Below are 21,403 nucleotides of genomic sequence, written 5' to 3'. Positions count from 1 at the left end.
GCCCGGGACCATGGTTGGTGGGTGCTCCCTCTATTCTTGTCTCAACCCTCAGTCCCTTTGTTATATTTTTCTCCTCTCCACTTTACTGGAGAAGGAGAGACTGTGTGAGTTTTAGTTGCTGGATTGGCCTAAAACCACGACAGAAGGGAAACCTTCCAGCCTTCCAAAAGTTTGGAAATGGTATCTTCTATAAATGCTTATTGTATGGGATGGAGATGTTGCCCCTTTATTGCATTCTTGGTTCAAAGGCGTAAAAGAAGACAAAGAAATCCTACCCAGGATATAATGGGAGGAAAAAGGAGGGTAATTGTCATAGGTGATTCCCTTCTGAAGGGAACAGAGGGGCCAATATGTCGACCAGACCCAACCCACAGGGAAGTCTGCTGCCTCCCTGGGGCCCGCGTCAGGGACGTCACTAGGAAACTCCCTAGTCTGCTACGGCCCTCTGATTATTATCCATTACTGGTAATGCAAGTTGGTAGTGATGAGCTAACAGAGAGAAGTCCAAAGGCCATCAAAAGGGACTTTAGGGCATTGGGGCGATTGGTCGAAGGGTCAGGAGCCCAGGTAGTGTTTTCTTCAATCCCTTTAGTGGCAGGAAAGAACATAGAGAGGAACAGAAAATCAGATTTGATTAACAGATGGCTCAGAGGCTGGTGCCACCGACGGAAATTTGGTTTCTTTGATCATGGGGAGGCTTTCCCTGAACCAGGTCTGATGGTACCGGATGGAACATGCCTTTCTCAGAGGGGAACCAGGGTCTTAGCTCAAAAGCTAGCAGGGCTCATTGGCAGGGCTTTAAACTAGATTTGAAGGGGGAGGGGGGAATATCAAGAATGATAAAGATATGCTGGAAGTACCCGTAGAACAGAAGAAGGGAATTCCAGCCGCTCCAGCCAAGAAGTCAGATTCATACCGCTGTCAGCATGGCACCAGTACCAGCACTGAGGGTGAGGGTCCAGAGGCTGGGGAAGGATCGCAGGTATGTTCAAACGAACTTACACTGCCGTCCAAGAGAACCCCTGTCGCTCCAGCCAGCGAGTCGGCTTTGTCGGAGGCCCAGCTGAAGTGTATGTACACCAACGCACGCAGCATGGGAAATAAACAGGATGAGCTGGAGATGCGTGCACATGAGCAGGGCTACGACCTTATTGGCATCACGGAGACGTGGTGGGACGACTCCTATGACTGGAGTGTCAACATGGAGGGGTATAAGCTTTTTAGAAAGGACAGGAAGGGGAGACGAGGAGGGGGTGTCGCTCTCTATGTCAGCAACCGGCTGGAATGCGTGGAGCTTCGCCTGGGGTCGGAGGAGGAGCTGACAGAGAGCTTATGGGTCAAGATTAGAGGACAGAGACGGATAGGGGATGTTACGGTAGGGGTCTGTTACAGGCCACCTGGCCAGGAGGACAGAGCAGATGAGGCGCTTTATAGCCAGATAGGAGCAGCCTCGCGGTCACAAGCCCTGGTCCTCATGGGGGACTTCAACCACCCTGATCTCTGTTGGAGAGACAATACGGCAGGGCACAGGCAGTCCAGGAGGTTCCTGGAATGCGTGGATGACAACTTCCTCCTGCAGGTGATAGAGGAGCCGACAAGGAGGGGTGCCATGCTCGACCTTGTGCTCACCAACAGGGAGGGACTGGTGGGTGAGGTGAAACTTAAGGACAGCCTTGGCTGCAGTGACCACGACACGGTGGAGTTCAAGATCCATGGGGCAGCAAGGAAACCACTCAGCAAGCTCTGTACCCTAGACTTTAAGAAGGCAGACTTCGGCCTCTTCAAGGACCTGATGGGCAAAGTGCCATGGGAGGCGGCCCTGGAGGGACGAGGGGCCCAGGAAAGTTGGTCCACATTCAAGGAGCACCTCCTCCAAGCTCAGCAGAGGTGCATCCCGACGAAGAACAAGTCGGGCAAAAAGGCCAGGAGGCCTGCGTGGATGAGCAAGGAGCTCCTGGGCCAACTGAAAATGAAGAGGTTAGCCTACAGAGGGTGGAAGCGGAGACAGATAGCCTGGGAGGAATACAGAGAAGCTGTGCGAGTGACCAGGGATCAGGTGAGGAAGGCTAAAGCCCTGAAGGAATTGAATTTGGCAAGGGATATAAAAAGCAATAAGAAATGCTTCTATAGGTATGTAGGGGACAAAAGGAAGTCCAAGGAGAATGTAGGCCCCCTCCGGAAGGATACTGGTGCTCTGGTTACCCAGGACATAGAGAAGGCTGAGGTACTCAATGAATTTTTTGCCTCAGTCTTCACTGATAAAGCCTCTTGTCTTACCACCCAAGCTGTGGAAAGAACTAGCAGGGACTGTGAGGATGAACCACCGCCCACTGTACTTGAAGAGCAGGTTCGGGAACATCTGAGGAACTTGAAGGTGCACAAGTCCATGGGACCTGATGAGATCCATCCGCGGGTCCTGAAGGAACTGGCGGATGAAGTTGCCAAGCCACTGGCCATTGTATTTGAGAAGTCGTGGCGGTCTGGCGAGGTCCCCGATGACTGGAAGAGAGGGAACATAACCCCCATTTTTAAAAAGGGGAACAAGGAGAACCCGGGCAACTACAGGCCGGTCAGCCTCACCTCTGTGCCTGGCAAGGTCATGGAGCAGATTCTCCTGGGAACCATGCTAAGGCACATGGAGAGCAAGGAGGTGGTGGGTGACAGCCAACATGGCTTCACCAAAGGCAGATCGTGCCTGACCAACTTGGTGGCCTTTTACGATGGGGTGACAGCATCGGTGGACAAGGGTCGACCAACGGATGTCATCTACCTGGACTTGTGCAAAGCTTTTGACACTGTCCCGCACGACATTCTTCTCTCTAAACTAGAGAGGCATGGGTTTGATGGATGGACCACTCGGTGGATAAGGAATTGGCTCAATGGCCGTACTCAGAGAGTAGTGGTCAACGGCTCGATGTCCATGTGGAGACCGGTCACGAGTGGCGTCCCTCAGGGGTCCGTGTTGGGCCCGGCCCTCTTCAACATCTTTGTCGGTGACGTGGACAGTGGCATGGAGTGCACCCTCAGCAAGTTCACCGATGACACCAAGCTGTGTGGTGCCGTCGACACGCTGGAAGGGAGGGATGCCATCCAGAGGGACCTCGACAGGCTGGAGAGGTGGGCCCGTACCAACCTCATGAAGTTTAACCAGGCCAAGTGCAAGGTCCTACATCTGGGTCATGGCAATCCCAGGCACAAATACAGACTGGGTGGTGAATGGATCGTGAGCAGCCCTGAGGAGAAGGACTTGGGAGTACTGGTGGACGAGAAGCTCAATATGAGCCGGCAATGTGCTCTTGCGGCCCAGAAGGCCAACCGCATCCTGGGCTGCATCAAGAGGAGTGTGGCCAGCAGGTCAAGGGAGGTGATTCTCCCCCTCTACTCTGCCCTCGTGAGACCTCACTTGGAGTATTGCGTCCAGTTCTGGAGTCCCCAACATAAGAAGGACATGGACCAGTTGGAGAGGGTCCAGAGGAGGGCCACGAAGATGATAAGAGGGCTGGAGCACCTTTCCTATGAGGACAGGCTGAAGGAGTTGGGGCTGTTCAGCCTGGAGAAGAGGAGGCTCCGGGGTGACCTTATAGCGGTCTTCCAGTACCTCAAGGGGGCCTACAAGAAAGATGGGGAGAGGCTGTTCAGGAGGGCCAGTTGTGATAGGACAAGGGGTAATGGTTTTAAAATAGAGGGAGGTAGATTCAGATTGGATATTAGGAAAAAATTTTTTACTATGAGAGTTGTAGAACACTGGAACAGGTTACCCAGAGAGGTGGCGGATGCTCCATCCCTGGAGACGTTCAAGGCCCGGTTGGATGAGGCCCTGAGCAACCTGATCTAGTTGGAGATATCCCTGTTCCTTGCAGGGGGGTTGGACTAGATGACCTTTGAAGGTCCCTTCCAGCCCTAACGATTCTATGATTCTATGATTCTAATGCTGTTTGAATATAGTATCTTTTTATCTTTCCTTCCCTCCAGGATGTATACGTGATTTCATTTCTTCTGTCTATTTCCAAGCAGTCAGCCAGTTTTGTTAGAGAACAGAGGAATTTAGCACTGAAAGAGGTTCATTTTTATGGATCGAAGTGTCAGATCCATGCTCCCATAAAGGGCCAGTCTTTGGAGATGCTACTGTCCCAAATGAGAAGCAAGAAAATGCAGTCAAACACATGGAGAAAGAAACATGGAATATTCACTCCCTGTGGCACTGCAGAGGCCAGCCAGTATAAAACCATCTTGGAGTGTTTGTGACTTCAAACCAAAATGCTGAGTCAAAATGCACTGGAGAAGTAACTGTTCTCTTAATATTTCTCTTATCAGTTAAATATCTCTCACTTCTCCATTGAAGGAACATTATTCTCAAGAGCGTGGAAGATTCATCTGGGGCTAGTTTCCAGGGAATTACATTTCAAGTGAGGATAAAGATTATTAATAGAGATTATTAATAATAAATATGTCAGACCTCTTAGAAAGATCTAGATGAAAATGTGGTCATTAGAATCTGAGACATCTTTACTCAGGAATGTTGTTTGTTTCCAGTCTGTTAAGGTACTTTGAGAAGTTTGTTGAAATAGAGGTATCTTCAGTTATCTGGGACAGTAACAAAGGACTTCTTGATATTATTATTTTACAGTTCCCTAAAGCCTCCAATTAATTTTTTCACAGACTTGTTGGGCATATTAAAAGTTGTATTTGCTGCATTCTTATTCCACACCCCATTTCTGCTATCGGAGTATGATATAGCAATTCTGCAGAGTCCAGGGAGACTGAAGGGATTTAATTATTAAAGCAAAGCTATACTTGGTGTTTAAATGGTTACCTGGTTACCTTTTTATGTGTTTTCTGTCCATTTTGCATTTGTGCCCTCTTCATGTATCCTGGCACTTGCCTTCTTTCTGCCTGGGTTCTGGGCAGGAAAGAGTATGGAAGTAACATGCAGTGTCCTGGGTAACATGAGTCACATTGCCAGGGCTGTTGGTATCAGGTTTTTGTGTTCACCTGTTTCCAAAAGGGTGGGTCCTTGGAAGTGTATTTTGCAGTTCAGATATGTTGCTTTAGCCATTATATGAGCACATTTTGAATTATTTATTTTGGGGCAGAATTGAAAGGTGGAATCATTGTCTCCATTTACCTGTCATGCACACATTAGGTGAAGAGTTGAGGCCTATGTCACAGTTCAAAGAGGGATTGAGACAGACATAATGGTACACTTCTGTGTAGGATTCTACATGAGGTCCATTTCATAGAATCATAGAATGGTTTGGGTTGGATGGGACCTTTAAGGGTCATCTAGTCGAACACGCCCTGCAATGACCAGGGACATCTTCAACTAGATCAAGTTGCTCAGAACCTCGTCCAACCTAACCTTGAATGTTTCCAAGGATGGGGCATCTACCACCTCTCTGGGCAACCTGTTCCAGTGTTTCACCGCCCTCATCTTAAAAAAATTTCTTCCTTATATCTAGCCTGACTCTACCTTCTTTTAGTTTAAAACCATTGCTCCTTGTCATGTCACCAACACGCCCTACTAAAAAGTCTGTCTCCATCTTTCTTGTAAGCCCCCTTTAGGTACTGAAAGGCCACAATAAGGTCTCCCCAGAGCCTTCTCCAGGCTATACAACCCCAACTCTCTCTTGATGACTGCATATGTTAATTATCTGAAGGCTAAATAGAAAAACGTAGTATGTATAGTAAGTACAAAATTACCAGTGAGGATTAATCTATAAACAATAGGACAGAGAGCACTGAGAAAACAATGATACTTCTAGAAATGGATACTGTGGTCTTTCTTGAATTGCTGGGGTAGATACTTAGCCATTAAAAAGTATGCCTTTTTTATTAGTCAAGTGCATGCCTGGTACAGTGTTGTGCATCCTGAGTGCTGACATAAGGGCTATCCACAGCATTTCTGTTGTGTAGGTATTGGGTAGAGAGGTTTTATATTTGTGTTTTGTGGAATGTTTCACAGTAACTCTTTCCTCACATCATCTTATAGCTCTGCAAGACCAGTGGAGTAGGTCCAGTTGACAGCTGCAAAGCTGTTGAAGAGCAGCTAGTATTCTGGAAGACGTGTTCAGATAACTTGCTTCTGTTTTGATGTCCAAACTAAGGGAAGACAGGGTTTGGAGAAGAGGCAGGAAGGATTTGGGCATGAAGAGCTCTTCACCTGAGAAAGACTGAGTAGACTGGCACAGTTTAGAGACAGTAAGAGAATAGAGAAATAGAATACTCAGAAAAACAACTCTGATGGGAAAAGGCAACCTAGATGCCTCAGCTTACGTTTCCGTGATCACACAAAGTTGATAAGTGAAACTGAAATTCCAAAAACATAACAATTGTAAGGTGTGCTCTGTATCACGTCATAGCCTGGAAATTCATTGTCACGTGCTGTCTCATTATCCTAGCCAATGTTCCAGAAGAATCCAAAATAGAGGTAAGTAATTGAATAATGAGAAGCAAGCAACTGTATCTAATACCTTTAGTTGTTTTACTTATTAAGCGATGTAGTGATTCATGACCAGAGCTAACTTCCTGGCAGTAGGAAGTAATTTTTTCTAGCTGCTTAGGCAGCCTACATGAAGGGAAAAAAGTACGTCTCCAAAGCTGTTTGAGAAACTGTTCCCATTTGGGTGGGAGCCTGAAAACTCCTGTTAACTCTCACTTTTAATGTCTGGTTTCTCAGTGTATGGAACATTGGTAAAATGGAAAAACTTAGCATGTCTTCCAAAATAAATCTGAAATATATTTGGCAGTTGGGCGTCTCTCTCCACACATCAGCATGCATGGGAGAAGCTGTGCAGAGAAGGAGGCGGTTAGCACATGAGCTTGAGTCATGGTAGATAAGTGTTTCTGTAGCAGCCACCTTTGAGGGAAGCGGAGGGTGGAGACTCTCTAGGGACAGCAGAACGGTGTCTGCTGTGGCTAGAAAATCAGATTTGCCTGTGTCTTGTTGGTCTTTGTAAGTCAAAATGTTAGTACAGAGCTGGATTATGCAACATTTCTGTTAATGGATGGACTGACGGTTGACAAGGCCTGTATTTCAGTTGACTTATTTTTTTTTAAATTTTGGTTTGTTATTGAGTTCAAATAATTTGAATAGAAACTTTCACATTTGCAGGTTGGATTGTTTATCTACCATTTAACGCTGAGCGGATGAGATATAGGTGATAACAGCCACAAGCTTTAAGATGGTCTTGTGCAGAAAAATGCAGCCTGGAGTATGTGATGCAACTTCCAAAGCTGTATATTTCAACTTCTTTGATCTGTAGACTGTCTTAAAATTTCCCTGCTGGAAGCATAGACCCCTGCATCAGTGAAATTAAGGGAACTGGCTGCAGGCTTGCTTTCCTCGGTAGCCTATGATAAATGCCTTAGAAATAGGCCATGACTCTGCATGATGCAGCAGATGATAGAATCAGTGAGCTGGGAGCAATGGTAGTAAGAGTGATGAGACAGACTTCTTAGCAAGAGGGTGTGTGGGTGCTTAAACACCGAGTGGACGTACCTGTTTTGTTTGCTGATGTGCAACTTGTGACGTACAAAATTGAAAATGGCACTGCCACTTGTCCTGTGCCTTCTGCTGCTGAAAGTCTGAAGTTTATCAGGGTACAAGGTTTTTTTAAAGCTTTGCAGTAACTTTGGAATGCAGGTATTTACTGAAAGCGCATTAGCACGGGGAAAAAAAAAAGTCATCCCCAGCAGTCATTTCTTTCCTTACCACTTGCTGTTTGTGAACAATTATTTGTCTTGAGCCAAATAAAGGTGCATTTTGAGATTTCTACAAATTCATACTATATGATGAATAAAAAGAATGGTGTGTGTTTCAAAGTATTTGCATAGTTCTACACATTTTAATATCTCTGTTTTCTTTAGGTGGTGTCTTGTCTAATATAGAAAATTCTTGCATTCAGTAACAATAATTTGTATTTTTAGTCATCTCCTTAAAGAACCTGTTTGTCACATGCTCTGAGACTTCTGTGCAATGGTGATGCAGTGCACTGAAATCTTAAAATGAAAGTCAGTCTAACCTTAAATCACCTTGCTATTGAGGAAAAGAATAAAGTTCACATTTTTCTTCAACCTTTAGTTAGTCTGTACTATCCCAATAAGAATATCTCTAACTAATGAGTTAGTTGCTGGATGGACGGCATTAATGGTTCATTTCATCCTACTGCCAGGATGAGAGTGGCATTCTTCTGTTCTTCATTCCAGCCTGCATCAGCCACTTAGCTACAGAGTATGCTTTTTCTGTCTTCACTGATGTCTGCATTTGACAGACCTTTCCAATTTTTTTGATGTGATTTCAGCTTCCAAACAATTTGCTGAAGAAATCTTGAAAGCACACAATGACTACAGGAAGAAACACGGAGTCCCTCCATTAAAACTCTGCAAGAAGCTAAACAGAGGAGCCCAACAGTGAGTTCAATCCTTTCTTTGATGAGATTTGTGACACTTTTATCTGTTAGTTTTGACTATGTATACTGCAAAAATACTTGCCTTTTGACGTGCTGATATTCGATGAAGACTTACTAGGTGGAAAGTGAGGGACTCTGCTCCTGTCTCCCTACCCAACTCTTGTCATCCCTTCTTTCTCCATCACATAGCACCAGCTGGTCGCATGGGCACTTCTGTGGTCACAACTGTGTAAATCTTTCTTGCACCCTTTTCCAGATGTGGGCTGCATCTGTCTACACTGGTGTGTCTCCTCTGTAGAGGGTGCTTAAAACATGCTTCGCCATGTCTGATGATGGATTGTCATCTGCAGGAGAATACCCACTGCTTCTGAAATAGTGAGAAAATAACTTTTTCATGGTAGGAAGCAATGGCTGGTCTGAGATCAATGGAATCAGAAGGAAGTAATTTCAGATCAAATTGTTTATCTCCCTGCCCCCAAAGCAAAATCAGTATACTCTGCTCTCTAGTCTGTCAGGAGGGACACATCTTGCCTATTCTCCAGTGCTGAAGACTGCACAGTTTCTTGTCAGTCTACTGTAGAGTGGACCCATCTTCCTGCTATCTGACTTAAGTCTTCCTTACAGAAATTTGGGTCCAATACTGCTTGTCCTCTTTGCTGTAGACACGACAGCCAGATTATTTCTTTTCCCTTTACAGCTACCTTTTTCAAAGTAGATTTAAAATCTTCAGTTTTTTCAGGCCGATCCTCACAGTACAAAGGAGATACCGGAAGGTGTAAATACTGATTATTCAGAAGCTAAATATTTTTCCATAATAGGTAAATAGTGGCCAGTTTGCTCCCTGCAGACATGAGACCTCGTCTCCCGTTAGGCTTTCTACCATAACTGTGCAGACTTCTCCATGCCAGCTGGCTGGGAGCCAGAGAGGCTGTAGCCTTTCCAGAGCCTGATTTACTCTCCCAGCATGGTGCTCCACTGTCGCACAGATGCATCAGCTCCCACACTCCTAGACCAGAGATCTCCACCAGATATTGTACTGTACAATGCACCGTGTACGTGGCATGTGGACAAGCCCTCTGGCTGCAAGCAAAATCTGATTCTGTCTTTATTTTTTCACTTTTTTTTTTTTTCTTGAGACAGCACAATAACTGGATACAGTATTTCTAAGAGATGGAAGGCCAGTGACTCATCCACATACCTTTGTAATCTTCCGGGGTTTTCCTTCTGTCCTTCAAAGGGTGGTTTTGTTTCTGTTTTACATGATGCCTCACAACGACGAAGAAGTTTCGTTGACTTGTCAATAACACTTGTGTCTCCAAAGTGCTACAGTTGGTTTGAACAAGTCAACTTGTATGAATAGTTCAGATTATTCTGTCCAATATGCAGTGCTCCACATTTATCTCTAAGTGTGCTGTTGCCCTTGCTGAGTATTTTTAGGTCCTTATGGAATTCCTCACAGTCCTCTCTGGTCTCAGCTGACTTTCCCCACTGTAATGAATAACAATAGGAAACCTTTGGTTGCAGTCTGTAGTTTCACTTGTAAGAATTAAAAGACGCATGTTCAGAGACTGGTGATACTGGTTGATAGCAAGAACCAGAAATGGTTTGATCTGAAGAGAAGACATGAAATACAATACTCTTACTTGTCAAGACAGATTTTGCATAATCTTAAATTCAAAGAAGAACTTCACCTTTTCTTTAGGTATATCCGATATATTTTTTTTGTTTATATCTGATATCTTTGTTGATATATACCTGGTGTATCTCTGGGTACTTTTCCTTGCTTCTCAATCTATGTTGAAAATTGTCTGTTTCCTACTATTTTGAGTTCCAATAATTGTGACAGGCTAGATGAATTAACTATTGGATCCTTTGCTTTAGCATGAGATCAGTCACCCTCAACAGGTGTCTGTTTATCTGACTATAATGAAGCATAGCATGATGATCTCAGATGCAAACCTCATGCTTTCAGCTGCTTGAGCTAGAGTGAATTAATCACCCTTCACCTCAAATCCTTGGCAACTTGGTCCGTGTGCAATGTGTGTTTTGTTCCAGTCTTGCCTCTTGCCTGGGATATGGGAATCTTTGAAGAGAAAAATTACAGGACTGTAATGATATAGAGCACAAAGGATGATCTAGAGATCCTCTAGATCAGGATCTAGCAGACTGACAGCTGACAAGTTTTCATTATTTCTAAATTAATGGAGGCAGCTAAATACTTTTTTGTTTGTTTGTTTTGGTGGGAGGATTAGGACAGAAGGAAATGAGAACGTAATGGCTGAAGTACTAGCTTGGGCCAAAATGTTCAGCTGGACAAATTTCCTGTCTCTGGCAGATGCCAGTAATTCATGATTAGGGAAGGAGTAGCAGGACAAAACAAATATGGTGATCCTTCCCCCGTTATCTCCTCCTGGAAATTACAGATTTCTCCTAGAAATTACATTTTTCCTAAGCAATAGGTTGTATCCTCATTTTTTTGTTACTGTTATTAAATAACTTCTGAAGATTCCCCAAACACACACAGAGTAAATTTGTCTAGCTCCTTTTCAAACCCACACGTGCCTTGGTGGCTGTGTTGTCCTGTGACGATGACTTGTGCTGCACAGCTGTAGAAAAAGTGCTTTGTCTTACTTAACTTTTGAATCTCTGACCTGATGATTTCGTGTGTTGCTTCCTATTTCTTGTGCCATGAGAAATAACAAATAGTCTTTCCAATTTCACTGTCTCTGTACTGAAACCTTTCCAATGTTGAATAAAGAGAATATTTGTTTTACACATGATGTTCTTCTTAACCGTATTGTCATAAGACAATAAAATACCTCCCACGTTCTCACATGTATCAACTTCTATATAAACAGTGCTGCTTATTCCTCTGTTGGTATACACAGTTGTTGCCTTCGGTTCTCCATGTGGTCCCATTCTCCTCTGTACTGTTGCCTGGCACCTTACTTTTGTTTTGTGTTTGGCTTTTTTTTTTTCATTTGTAAGTGTAGGTTTTTTTACACTTGCTTTGACTGAATCCCCTCTTCAGTCTTTTTTCCATCTCATTGAGAATGTTTAAGTTACTCCTGCAAGGGGCCTGGAAATGTCAGGAGGTGACACCTGTAGCACATGCCGCAGGTAATTCCCTTTCCACCAGCAGGTGCAGCTAAGGATGGCTGGTGGATTTACAGGTGCTGGGCGGAACATGGTAGAGGAAGATTTGCCCTTTGATTTCTTCTAGGCCCTTTTCAGCACTGACACAGATGCTCATGAAAGACAGGGAAAATGGCCTCCAGGCCTTTCCTTTGCCTAACTCCTACATCTTAAAACATCCTAAGCTTAAAGCATCCCTGGCTTCAGGGCTTTGCAGCTGAGTAACTTGGCTTAAACCATCATTTTCCAGAAAAATTCCTTGCTTGCATCTCCTCCCCTTTCTCCTGCTCCTCCTCCTTTCTGCTCACTGTGGCCCATGACTCAATGTGTGGGCTCCTTTGCTAGGTATGCAGAAGAACTGGCTGCCACGGGGGTCCTCAAACACAGCTCCGAGTCTGCTAATGAAAAATGTGGAGAAAACCTAGCATGGGCATCCTATGACCAGTCAGGTAAGCTTTCTTCTCTTGTTGTCTCACAGACACTGGATAAATGGCTTGTCTCATGTACTTTGGGCTCAGAGTGTCTTGTTTGCAGGAATACTGGCATTTCCTCTGCTTCGAAAATGTGTCTACCACATCCCAGCCCAGGCTCCACGGGTACAGGATGTTGGTTTGCAGTCACCTACATGTGTTGAGAGCAAGAAGCACATGTAGGCATGGAGAGGGCAAGGGACTGTGGTAGTGTGCTCTGTCCCTTTGGAGGAGGGACTTGGCAGCTAGACCGCTCCATATGTCCCAGCGGTGGACCTGTCTTGAGGGCTACTTGTATGTCCATGGGAGGAGAGAAGGAAGCCGTCAATGCCCTGTACTTTGCCTTTGTCCTTAGTTTGTCCCAGCCAAAGACAGGGCTGACCACAGGCCAGCTGCGGTGAGGAAGGTGGAAGAATGGTCTTTGCACACTACACAGCAGTTCCTGTTTGTGGGGGCAGAAACGGGAAGGGGGGGGCAGACACCAAAGGGACAGAGGCTAATGCATTAGACCTCTAGTCTCCTCTGCTCTGTCAGCGAACAGGCTTTGAGCCCTTTTCCATGCCTTCATTTTTGGAGACAAAAATACTCCATATATTTTCTGATCATAAATGTAACACATAACTGGCAGCCTTCGGTTTGGATGCTCGAGGAGCTGAATTTTGGCCAGGCTGCCAGCCTGCGGTGAGCCTCAGTGGGAGCGATGTTCAGCAGGCTCTTCCCTCCTGCCTCCTCCAGCAGGCAGGGCTCATGCCTTAGCCTGCCGAGACAGCAGGTGGGATATATGAAAAGTGACCATTTGCTTTTTTTATTCCCATCCACCCCTGGAATTTCCAGCACAGCCTCAAGGAGACAGAAGCTCATTTCTGCAGGCTGGAGGCCCTGTTTGAAGGACCTGGAAATTTTAGTGAGTGAGTTTTAGACCCAGAGACACTGCTCGGTTCCTCTGCAAGTGCCAGCTGTAGTCCCCAGTGGGTATTTTTTCACATTGAAAAAGAAACCTGAGGAGGAAAAATACAATTTGATCTACTCATATCTGGCATTTTGTCCGTTGCAGGAGTCTGAGGCTAGAGTTCGGAGCAGCATGGGAAAACACAGATGTATGGCAAAGTTTGCATAGTGGTTATGACTCACTGACTGAGCTTACTTCTTCCTTCTTGTTTGTGTTAATGGCCTGTGCTCCTTCCCCTGGGGTTAAAGTCACAGAATTCCCATTCAGAAAGCTGGAAACAAAACATACTGATCCTTCCATAAGCTATATAATGCCTTTCTTTTTCTGGATCCCATTTGTTTTCTTCAGTGCACTCTTTCCATACGTAACTTGCCAGTTTTGAGCAATTTTGTTGCTATTTTTTTATCCACAGGTTTGAATGTCTTACTGAGAAAATTAAGCTCCATCCTCTTTTGTTCTGTGAAACGCTTCGACATTTCCTGTGTAGCAGGATCATTCAAAGTACCAGAATGAGAAAACTAGATCTTCAGAGAAAGTTATTCTCCTATCTGGGCTTAGTCTTCATCTCTGTGGAGCTGGTTCATTCTTCCTTTTTCTCGTATAGCTCCCTTTGGATAGTTAATTTGTACCCCGCTCAATGAGGCTGAAATTTATATTAAGGCATCCATTCAAGGGCCTAACAAAGGCGGGCAGTGTCTTCTGGTTTCTTTCCTAGATAAAGCAAAACTCAGTAAACCTGCAGCATACTCTGTATTCTCTCTAAAAATGTGATGCTGTTGTTTATTCTGGCTCTTACTGAGTTCTGTAACAATGCCAGAAGATGTATTTCTTGTTTCAGAAAAGATTTAAGCTTTCAACTATAAAAGCTTTCTAGTTTGACCCCTCTCCTGGTACAAGAATACCTTGAATTGTATTCAGGACTTTAGAGTTACATAGCCTAAAGCTGTCGCTGGAAATATGTTTATCCCTGTAATCCAAGAAATAGTTGACAGCTGTTTCCTCCCTCCAGTCCTGCAGGAACGTCTCTGTGGCAGACTTCTCTTTGTCTGTGTTCAAATGAGTGAGTTGTCATCTGCCACTAATGCGAGAGACCGCAGCCTGCCTTGGCAGCTGGAGTATGTCAGGCTTCTCGGGATGCCTCGTCTCATTTCTCGTGTGTCGGAAGGCTGAAGGCAAGAACTGGATGACTACATTCTGGTTGGGACGGCTGGGGTGGTCATGAAGAACGTGCCGTGTTGCCTATGAACTCTAGAGAGTTAGTAAGAGAAACTCACTGGATGTTATCAGCCAAATCTGTTATGGGAGGAACCTGGGTCTGCCTACGGATGGAGGCTAGTGGGCAAAGCAGCACAGACACCCGCTGCCCTGGTCCTGGAGGAGCGTGGTCTGAGTGAGAGTCTGCCTTGGTGCGTCTCCTGCTGTCTAACACCGGGATTATACAGTACTGTTAAATAAAATCAAGTAAAATAAAATAAGGACCTGTGTGAGGGACGCTGGAAGTAGAGGATGACTTTCTAAAACCATTAGTATGACTTCAGTCTACATAGATATTTTAATTTTGAGACAGATTTAAATCTACCTCTACCTTCTTTCCCCTCAGACTGGGAGAAGGAAGGTTGTGAGAACAAAAGCTAGAAAAATGTTTGAGGAAACTCTGAGGTTTGGGGTACCTAGTTTTTAAGTAGATCACTATGGTGCTGCCCATCCTCGCAGAGAAGTATACCCTGTGTGATTTTTATTAGAATGTTTTTAGCAAGTTAGTGACATTACCTGAAGATTTAAGGATTCTTTAGAGTGAAGAGAAACAGTAAGGCAGGTCCCAGTGAAATTCCATGTTAGGGGGATCCGAACACAGTCGTAGGGCTGCCACAGCCTTGTGTTCCCAGTAGTAAGGCTGAGAGTGTGTTCCCAGGTGTGCACACACAAGCACACATGTACAACATGTACAGGTGTATATGTGCAGGTGGCCACATGGATCAGCACAGACAGAGGCAGTCAGCATTCATATGAGCAGCGCCAGTGGCCTCATCCTGTTCCTCTTTCTGGCTGATCGTGAAGAAGAATCTTATTAGAATATAGATAATAATATAATATTTGATATTAAAATATGTTTCCAGTAATAGATTTATATATATATGTATGTAAAAAAAAAATAATATATACATATTTCAGTAATGAAAATAAAATTCCAATGTGGATCCCTGCGGTAGCTGGGTTCAGACACTTAGTCCACCCAGTAACTGCCCCTGGATCCCAGTCTCCCCAGTAGCTGGCACCTGGGTGTACAAACCCCTGAGGCTGCAGTTCCACTCCCATTACCGGTACGGCACGTCTCGCACACGTGCACCCGCAGCTCTCTGGCCGTCAGCCAGGACCCACCTTGTCCCTGCGGTAGCTGTACACTCCTGTAGCAGCTCTTCCCACATCACTTCACCTACTCTAATCCAGCTTGTGCTTCATAGTGCTCGCACACTCGCAACCACACTGGCACCCCAGTTGCTGGCAACTGCAGGCATCCAGGTCCCTGCAACCCTTGGTCTGATACAAGTTGTTGGCACTCAGACAGCACCCTCCCCTCTGTCTATCCAGAATAGAGCTCCTCATCCAGGAGAATAGCTAGAAATTAAATTCAATAAGACAGCAGGACAACTGATCAGATACAGGGCATGGTCAGAGAAGAGTACTGACATTTGTTTACATGCAGTGGCCCCTTTTTATCTGTCTACCCTTCAGAGAGTGCCATCATTAGAAGAATTTTACACCAGGACTGTTAGTCCTGTGTATGGACTGACCTCAATCATGGTGGCCATGTTACTAGCGTGTAGCTTGGGCAAAAACTAAATAAATGTGACTATGCTGTGCTAGACCAAGTCTTGGACAGAACTATACTTGGGTACTAATTCAAGGACTGTTGCACCATGTTTTTGTGCAATGTAGATATGCCCAGAGAGACATGGTGCTAATGAAACTGATTAGAGTGAGAGGCAGCCTGTACAGAAACGAACATCTCGTATGTCTAACTGACCAGGTCACCAGTCAGCTATCGCTAAAAGAAGGGTGGAGTCAAGCTGTGTTTCCATAGAGAAAGCGTTGAAACTGGATGTGGTTTACGGCAATGCAAACAGGAAGGATATTTAAAAAAAAAAAAAAAAGGCAATCTTCTAATTGGTTCTGCAAGTGGAGCAACAGAAGAGAAGCCGCAGCGCTGACTGTGGGACAGATCTGCGTGCTTTTTGATAGAAGTAAACTTCTATTATTTCAGCTATAATCAAGAAAGAAGGGTGGGAGTGAGATTTCTTTTCTGTGTGCTTTCCTCCTGCATTTTGAACAATAACCAACCCTTGTTTTGGGAGAGCTTTTTGGAGTGGAGTGGAGTTTCATTCATTTGAATGAAACATTCAAATGCAAGGGAAATGGATGCTGGATATAACTGCATCACTCATTCTGTAATAATTTGAAATTGAAACTCTGTGGTCAGTTCTCTGAACCAGCAAGCCTGAGGATGCAAGTTGCTGCCAAAGCAGCTGACCCCTCTGCTGTTCTCTTTTGGGTCATTTTTCTCAAGGCCCTGGGAAGTCTGGCGGTCACCGGGCTTAAAACACAGTTTTCCCTTAGTCCCCTAGGTATCAGCTGTCACTTTCAACACTAGTTTGGTTTATGTCCCACCACCGCATTGTTTACTGCTCCTCAAGGGGCAAAGAATCAGAAGAAAAGTATTTCAGAGGAAAGAGAGCGTGTTAATCACTAGGTACCTGCTTGTCTTCTCATGTAACAACTTTCACGTAGGACCCCCCTCACCTCCTTTGGCATGTGACAGGTACAATTAATTTCCTTCACTTCCAGGACACTTCTTTAATGTGATTTCAAGACACAGGCTGTCCAAAGTTGCCTAGTCCTTTGGTCACCTTTCTCACAGCCTATGATGCAATGACTCTTTTAATTCAAGGAGGATGACAGCAATGCCATATGATGATAACCCGATCCTGCACATGAAAAACGAAGCACAGCTATCGGCTTCTAGGCTTTCACTGCCTGACCACAACAAGTTGCAAGTTTTCATCCTCGAAGGCTGGGAATTAACACATCCTAGATCGTGCTAACTAGCTGTGTTTGTTTGTTGTCTTTCATGTACAGGATTGAGGTATTACCTGATGCCATTGCCATTTCCCTTGAATTATAGAGTTACCAATTTTCCCATTATAGTACTATCTGAATTAAAAAAAAAATAATTATGAGGAGATACAGTGTTTGTCAAAACTTCCCTTTGTCCTGCAATATTTCCATTATGGAGATTTTAAGTTCTTGTCACATGAAGCGTAGGTACGCATCTTAAAGCTACAGTAAGCAGAGTGAGGATGACTTTCTCTTGAACTTTATGCTATATCACACTGACATGTTAACAGAGGGAATGCAGTCCTACATCTGTAAAAATGCTGTTTACATAGTATAGTCACTTGAGCACTTGTACACATAAAATACATGTGCTTCCTAAGATCTGACATGTCTGCGGTCACATTCTGTACTTCTGTTCCACCTAGCTTGCCACAAACACATCTAAATCCTTCATAGCTTTGAAGTCTGGGGTGGGACAGGATGGTCTGCTTGGGTTTTTGTGGGATTTTTACTATGGGCTTTTCTTTTCCCCTTGTATTGCATTAAGATTGCTCTTTGCACTTTTTTTCTGTCTTCATTTTAGCTTTAGTGTGAGTAACAAATGAACAAATATTTAATTTTGTTACAGACTTCAGCCGTAAAACAGGTCTACAGGGTTTGTTGTTTGGCGCAGGGAGAGCAAGGAAAGAAGGAAGTTATTGTTATTCCCAAAACATTTACTTTGGGAAGCAAGAGAGTTTTTGCTATCTTTTTATGTAGAAAACATAAATTGACTCTACTAAAAGAGCACCATTCCTAGCAAGCAGTGTGGCATAGATAAGTTCATAGTACTTTTAGTCCACAAACCTCTCAAGAGATGGCATTTCATTCGATATTTTCAGTGACAGCTCTGACAGCCAGCTTGCCAGGCTACAACGCCATCCTTTTAGCAGGCTGCACTCATGAGCAACTGAAGTTTAAAGTTTACAGAAGTTAACGCAGTGTCTGACTTCTAGAACAGTGCAAGTTTAAGACTTTCTGCTGCAAAATAGCAAAACATGAGTCATGGCTGTTCTGCAGCCAACAATCCACCAGGGACCAGCGTTCTTCATGATGGTAGGCTTAACAGCGTTGGCAGCTTGCTATGAAACCAACTGACCTTGAGTTATATTTCCTGGAATGCTAAGCAGAAATTTCATTATTGATGTAACTCAGGGAAAACCTGCCCCTTTCCAGCCCCCGAGTGTTTGACACAACAACAATTAATGGAAAAGAACATTTTCTAACAACCAGTAATGGAAAAAAAGTAACATTTGACTTTTGAGTACATAGCATCTGCAAATTCTGGTCTGAGCTTCCACCTTCTGTGCTGCCTGTTCCACTGGATCCATTGTAGATTATCAGAATCTCCTCCTTTCTGTTCCTCAACTGTTCAACAGAAAACAAGGAAGGATATTTATTTGGCAAGCATCAGCCTTAGAGACACACAGACATGTAGTGCTACATCACTGGCCATAGTCATAGTCCTTATAAAGCTGCAGCCAGTGAAAGCCTTCGACGAGGTGAGCCAGTGCTGGACACAAGGACTTCCACACAGCAGCAGCATATATTTGAGATGACTGACTATAGTACACCAAGTTACAGTCCCTCAAAGTGGACATCCGCAATGGCTCAAGGACTAGGTAAGAACAATGAAAAATAAACACACTCAGAAACTTGAAGTATTAAATGCTGATGAGAACATGGGGATGTCACAAGTGTCCTGTTTCTTTGATTTACTTGGAGCTGCAAGGGGATACATTCATACACCTGCATCCACAGGTGGGAGGCCTCCCTGGAGAAAAGGTCCCTATGCCCTTTTTCTCAGAAAATTAGTCAAAGCTCACTTAAGTATTTTCAAAGATGTTACAAGAGGGAGGAGCTGGTGAAAACCACATGTAGGAGCCTAACAACTGGAGCACCCATCCAAGATGACGGAGATATATCTTCACTGCCTTCCAGGCTGAAAGTTACAGAAGATTGTGGGCACAAAAAAACCATAATGTGTTAAATTGACAGATGGTTTCTTTAAGGACATTTCTTTGAGGGCTAAAGGGATTTCTGCCCCATCTCAATCCAAATGCTGTGCCACAGAGATCTCTCTTGTCCGAAGGTTTTTTAACTTCAACCTTATAAAGTTTTAACCACAGGCAAGAATTAGGGAGTCGTCCTGTTTCCTGATCTGTTGGTGATAGTATAGTGCTCTTCATCAGCTCCATCCTACCAGGTGAGCACCTTGCTGCAGAGATCTTCCCTGAACAGGATGAACTCTACCTGCTTCTGCAGCTGTTTTGTGGGTTACCTGCCCAGCCTTTGAGCCAACCTGTGCTGGCCACACATCACTGGCACTCCAGTGGAGAAACTGATGGACTGTGTTTGCATCAAGCAGAACTCAGTCACTGATAGCCTTGATGGCATGAAATGCTTAACAAAAAGCATTGGACTAATTAGTAACTGAGTAGCAACAGGTATTGTGAAAAAATAAATATTTGCTAAGTTACATGTACTACCATGTTACCTACATTTCAAACCTATTTTCAGTGAAAAGACTGTTTCTCCATGATTCTAGAAGTTCTTGCCAGCAATTAACAGAAGCAAAGAACAGATAAAAGTGAGTTGCACTTCTGTGTTTATGTCATGATTGCACAGCAGATTTCTTTTGTCTTTCAGGAAAGGATGTGGCTGACAGATGGTACAGTGAAATAAAAAATTACAGCTTTCACAACCCAGGTTTTTCTTCTGGGACAGGTAAGTTCTGACTGGGCACTATTTCTGCAACAACACAGCTTTTATTTTAAGAAATTGGCTAGCCAACTTGTTTCGGTATTTTTCAAAAAGCTACATTTCATAGGAAAAAAATTAGAGGGAAAAAATATTAGAATTTCCCCAACGTTTTATATTAGAAACTCACAAGAGGATAAAAAGAAACTGAGAAATAAGGAACTAAGCAGAATTTGTGGGGTTTTAAAATATTGTATTTTCCCTCCAACTCCAAAGTTTTTAAAAGGCAACTTATTTTTAAGGGAAATTAATTTGTAGAAAATACCAAATTGGAATCATATAGTTGTTTTACTAAATGCACTATACTGTCCTTTACACTGTCATGTGCCTTCTACCAAGTTATATCACTCTAATCACAGAGATAACTTTGGATATGATTTGGAGGTCAGCAGCAGGCCATCGACTGGATATTGGCAATCCAGTGTTGATCCTTCAATAACACTCAAGCGAGAGATACTCTCAATCTTGTTTCAGGTGAAGAAAATCATGTTTTTCTCCCATGAGGTCTGTCTATGCATAGAGGGTACAACTGACGGAGCAGCACAACGCAGGGGTGGCTGTTACAACTAGGCAAAAGAAGCCACAAAAGCAGTGTTATTTTGAGTAGTTGCACGTGCAGACACATGGAGGAGTAGGAGATGGTCAAAGTAAATGAGTAATAGTCACTGTCAGAACTGCTGTTCACACTGCAGGGAGTGAAGACCGTGATGTCTTTGTTGAATTTTCTATCAGATCCTCATCAAGCTACTTCTTTCATGATTCTCCTAGTAGGTATTCTTATTTGGATATAGGACATGGATCTGGAAATAGTAGTTCAGATTAGGCTGTTTCAAGACAAAACGCTAGATGCAGTTTTCTTTTCATGCCTTTAGTTTATCCTGTTAGAGATAGGAACAGTTCTGTGGTGTTCTTTCTTTCCCCGCTCCTCACGTGCTAAATGTTATAAGTTTAGTACCTAAAATGAATGCATATGTTTATCTCTCTCTCTTCAGGTCACTTCACAGCGATGGTTTGGAAGAACACAAAAAAGATGGGAGTCGGAAAAGCATCTGCTAGTGATGGCTCAACATTTGTGGTGGCTAGATATGATCCAGCTGGAAATGTAGTAAATCCAGGCTATTATGAAGAAAATGTCCTTCCTCCAAGAAAATAAACTTTTTTTTTTTAAAGGTAGTCTTACTGCCTAATGACAAGTGAACCTGGATTTGGACTTAACAGTGTTTGAAATGAAGTACGATTCAATGAAATTTCCTGTTTGATACTGCTGTTCACTTCTCATTATGGAGGAAGTTGCTTGAGTTGATCTGCACATTAGGTCCCTGTTGTTTCTGAGGGGGCTTTGGTTTATTTGGGGGTGAAGTATATGCAGCATTTCTGAAGGGTAAAATTTATAAGGTTTTTTTAAATAGTTTGCATCAACTCTGTGTCAGCATGTGAGTAAGCACATGTTGGATGTCTTTTTTTAAACAAGCAAATTTATAGCTTTCTGTAAACTGAAGATACCAGCTTGTAATTCTATCACATACTCC

The 21,403-nt window shown here is 43.8% G+C and overlaps 1 protein-coding gene across 1 annotated transcript in view; it reads left to right on the top strand.

Moving 5' to 3' along the window:
- Positions 1-21,184, top strand: part of GLIPR2 (GLI pathogenesis related 2) — a 30,344-nt gene extending 9,160 nt beyond the window's left edge. The window contains exons 2-5 of the mRNA XM_086608524.1: positions 8,301-8,409; positions 11,889-11,992; positions 19,764-19,841; positions 20,867-21,184. Of these exons, the coding sequence (XP_086464650.1) occupies positions 8,301-8,409; positions 11,889-11,992; positions 19,764-19,841; positions 20,867-21,027 (452 nt within the window). The 3' untranslated portion in view covers positions 21,028-21,184. The remainder of the gene's footprint in view (positions 1-8,300; positions 8,410-11,888; positions 11,993-19,763; positions 19,842-20,866) is intronic.
- Positions 21,185-21,403: the final 219 nt, after the last annotated feature.

Source organism: Tauraco erythrolophus, chromosome 3, assembly GCF_009769465.1.
Source record: "Tauraco erythrolophus isolate bTauEry1 chromosome 3, bTauEry1.pri, whole genome shotgun sequence".
Classification (NCBI taxonomy): domain Eukaryota; kingdom Metazoa; phylum Chordata; class Aves; order Musophagiformes; family Musophagidae; genus Tauraco; species Tauraco erythrolophus.
Note: the sequence above shows the minus strand (reverse complement) of the source record. Positions and strands in the feature narration are given on the sequence as shown.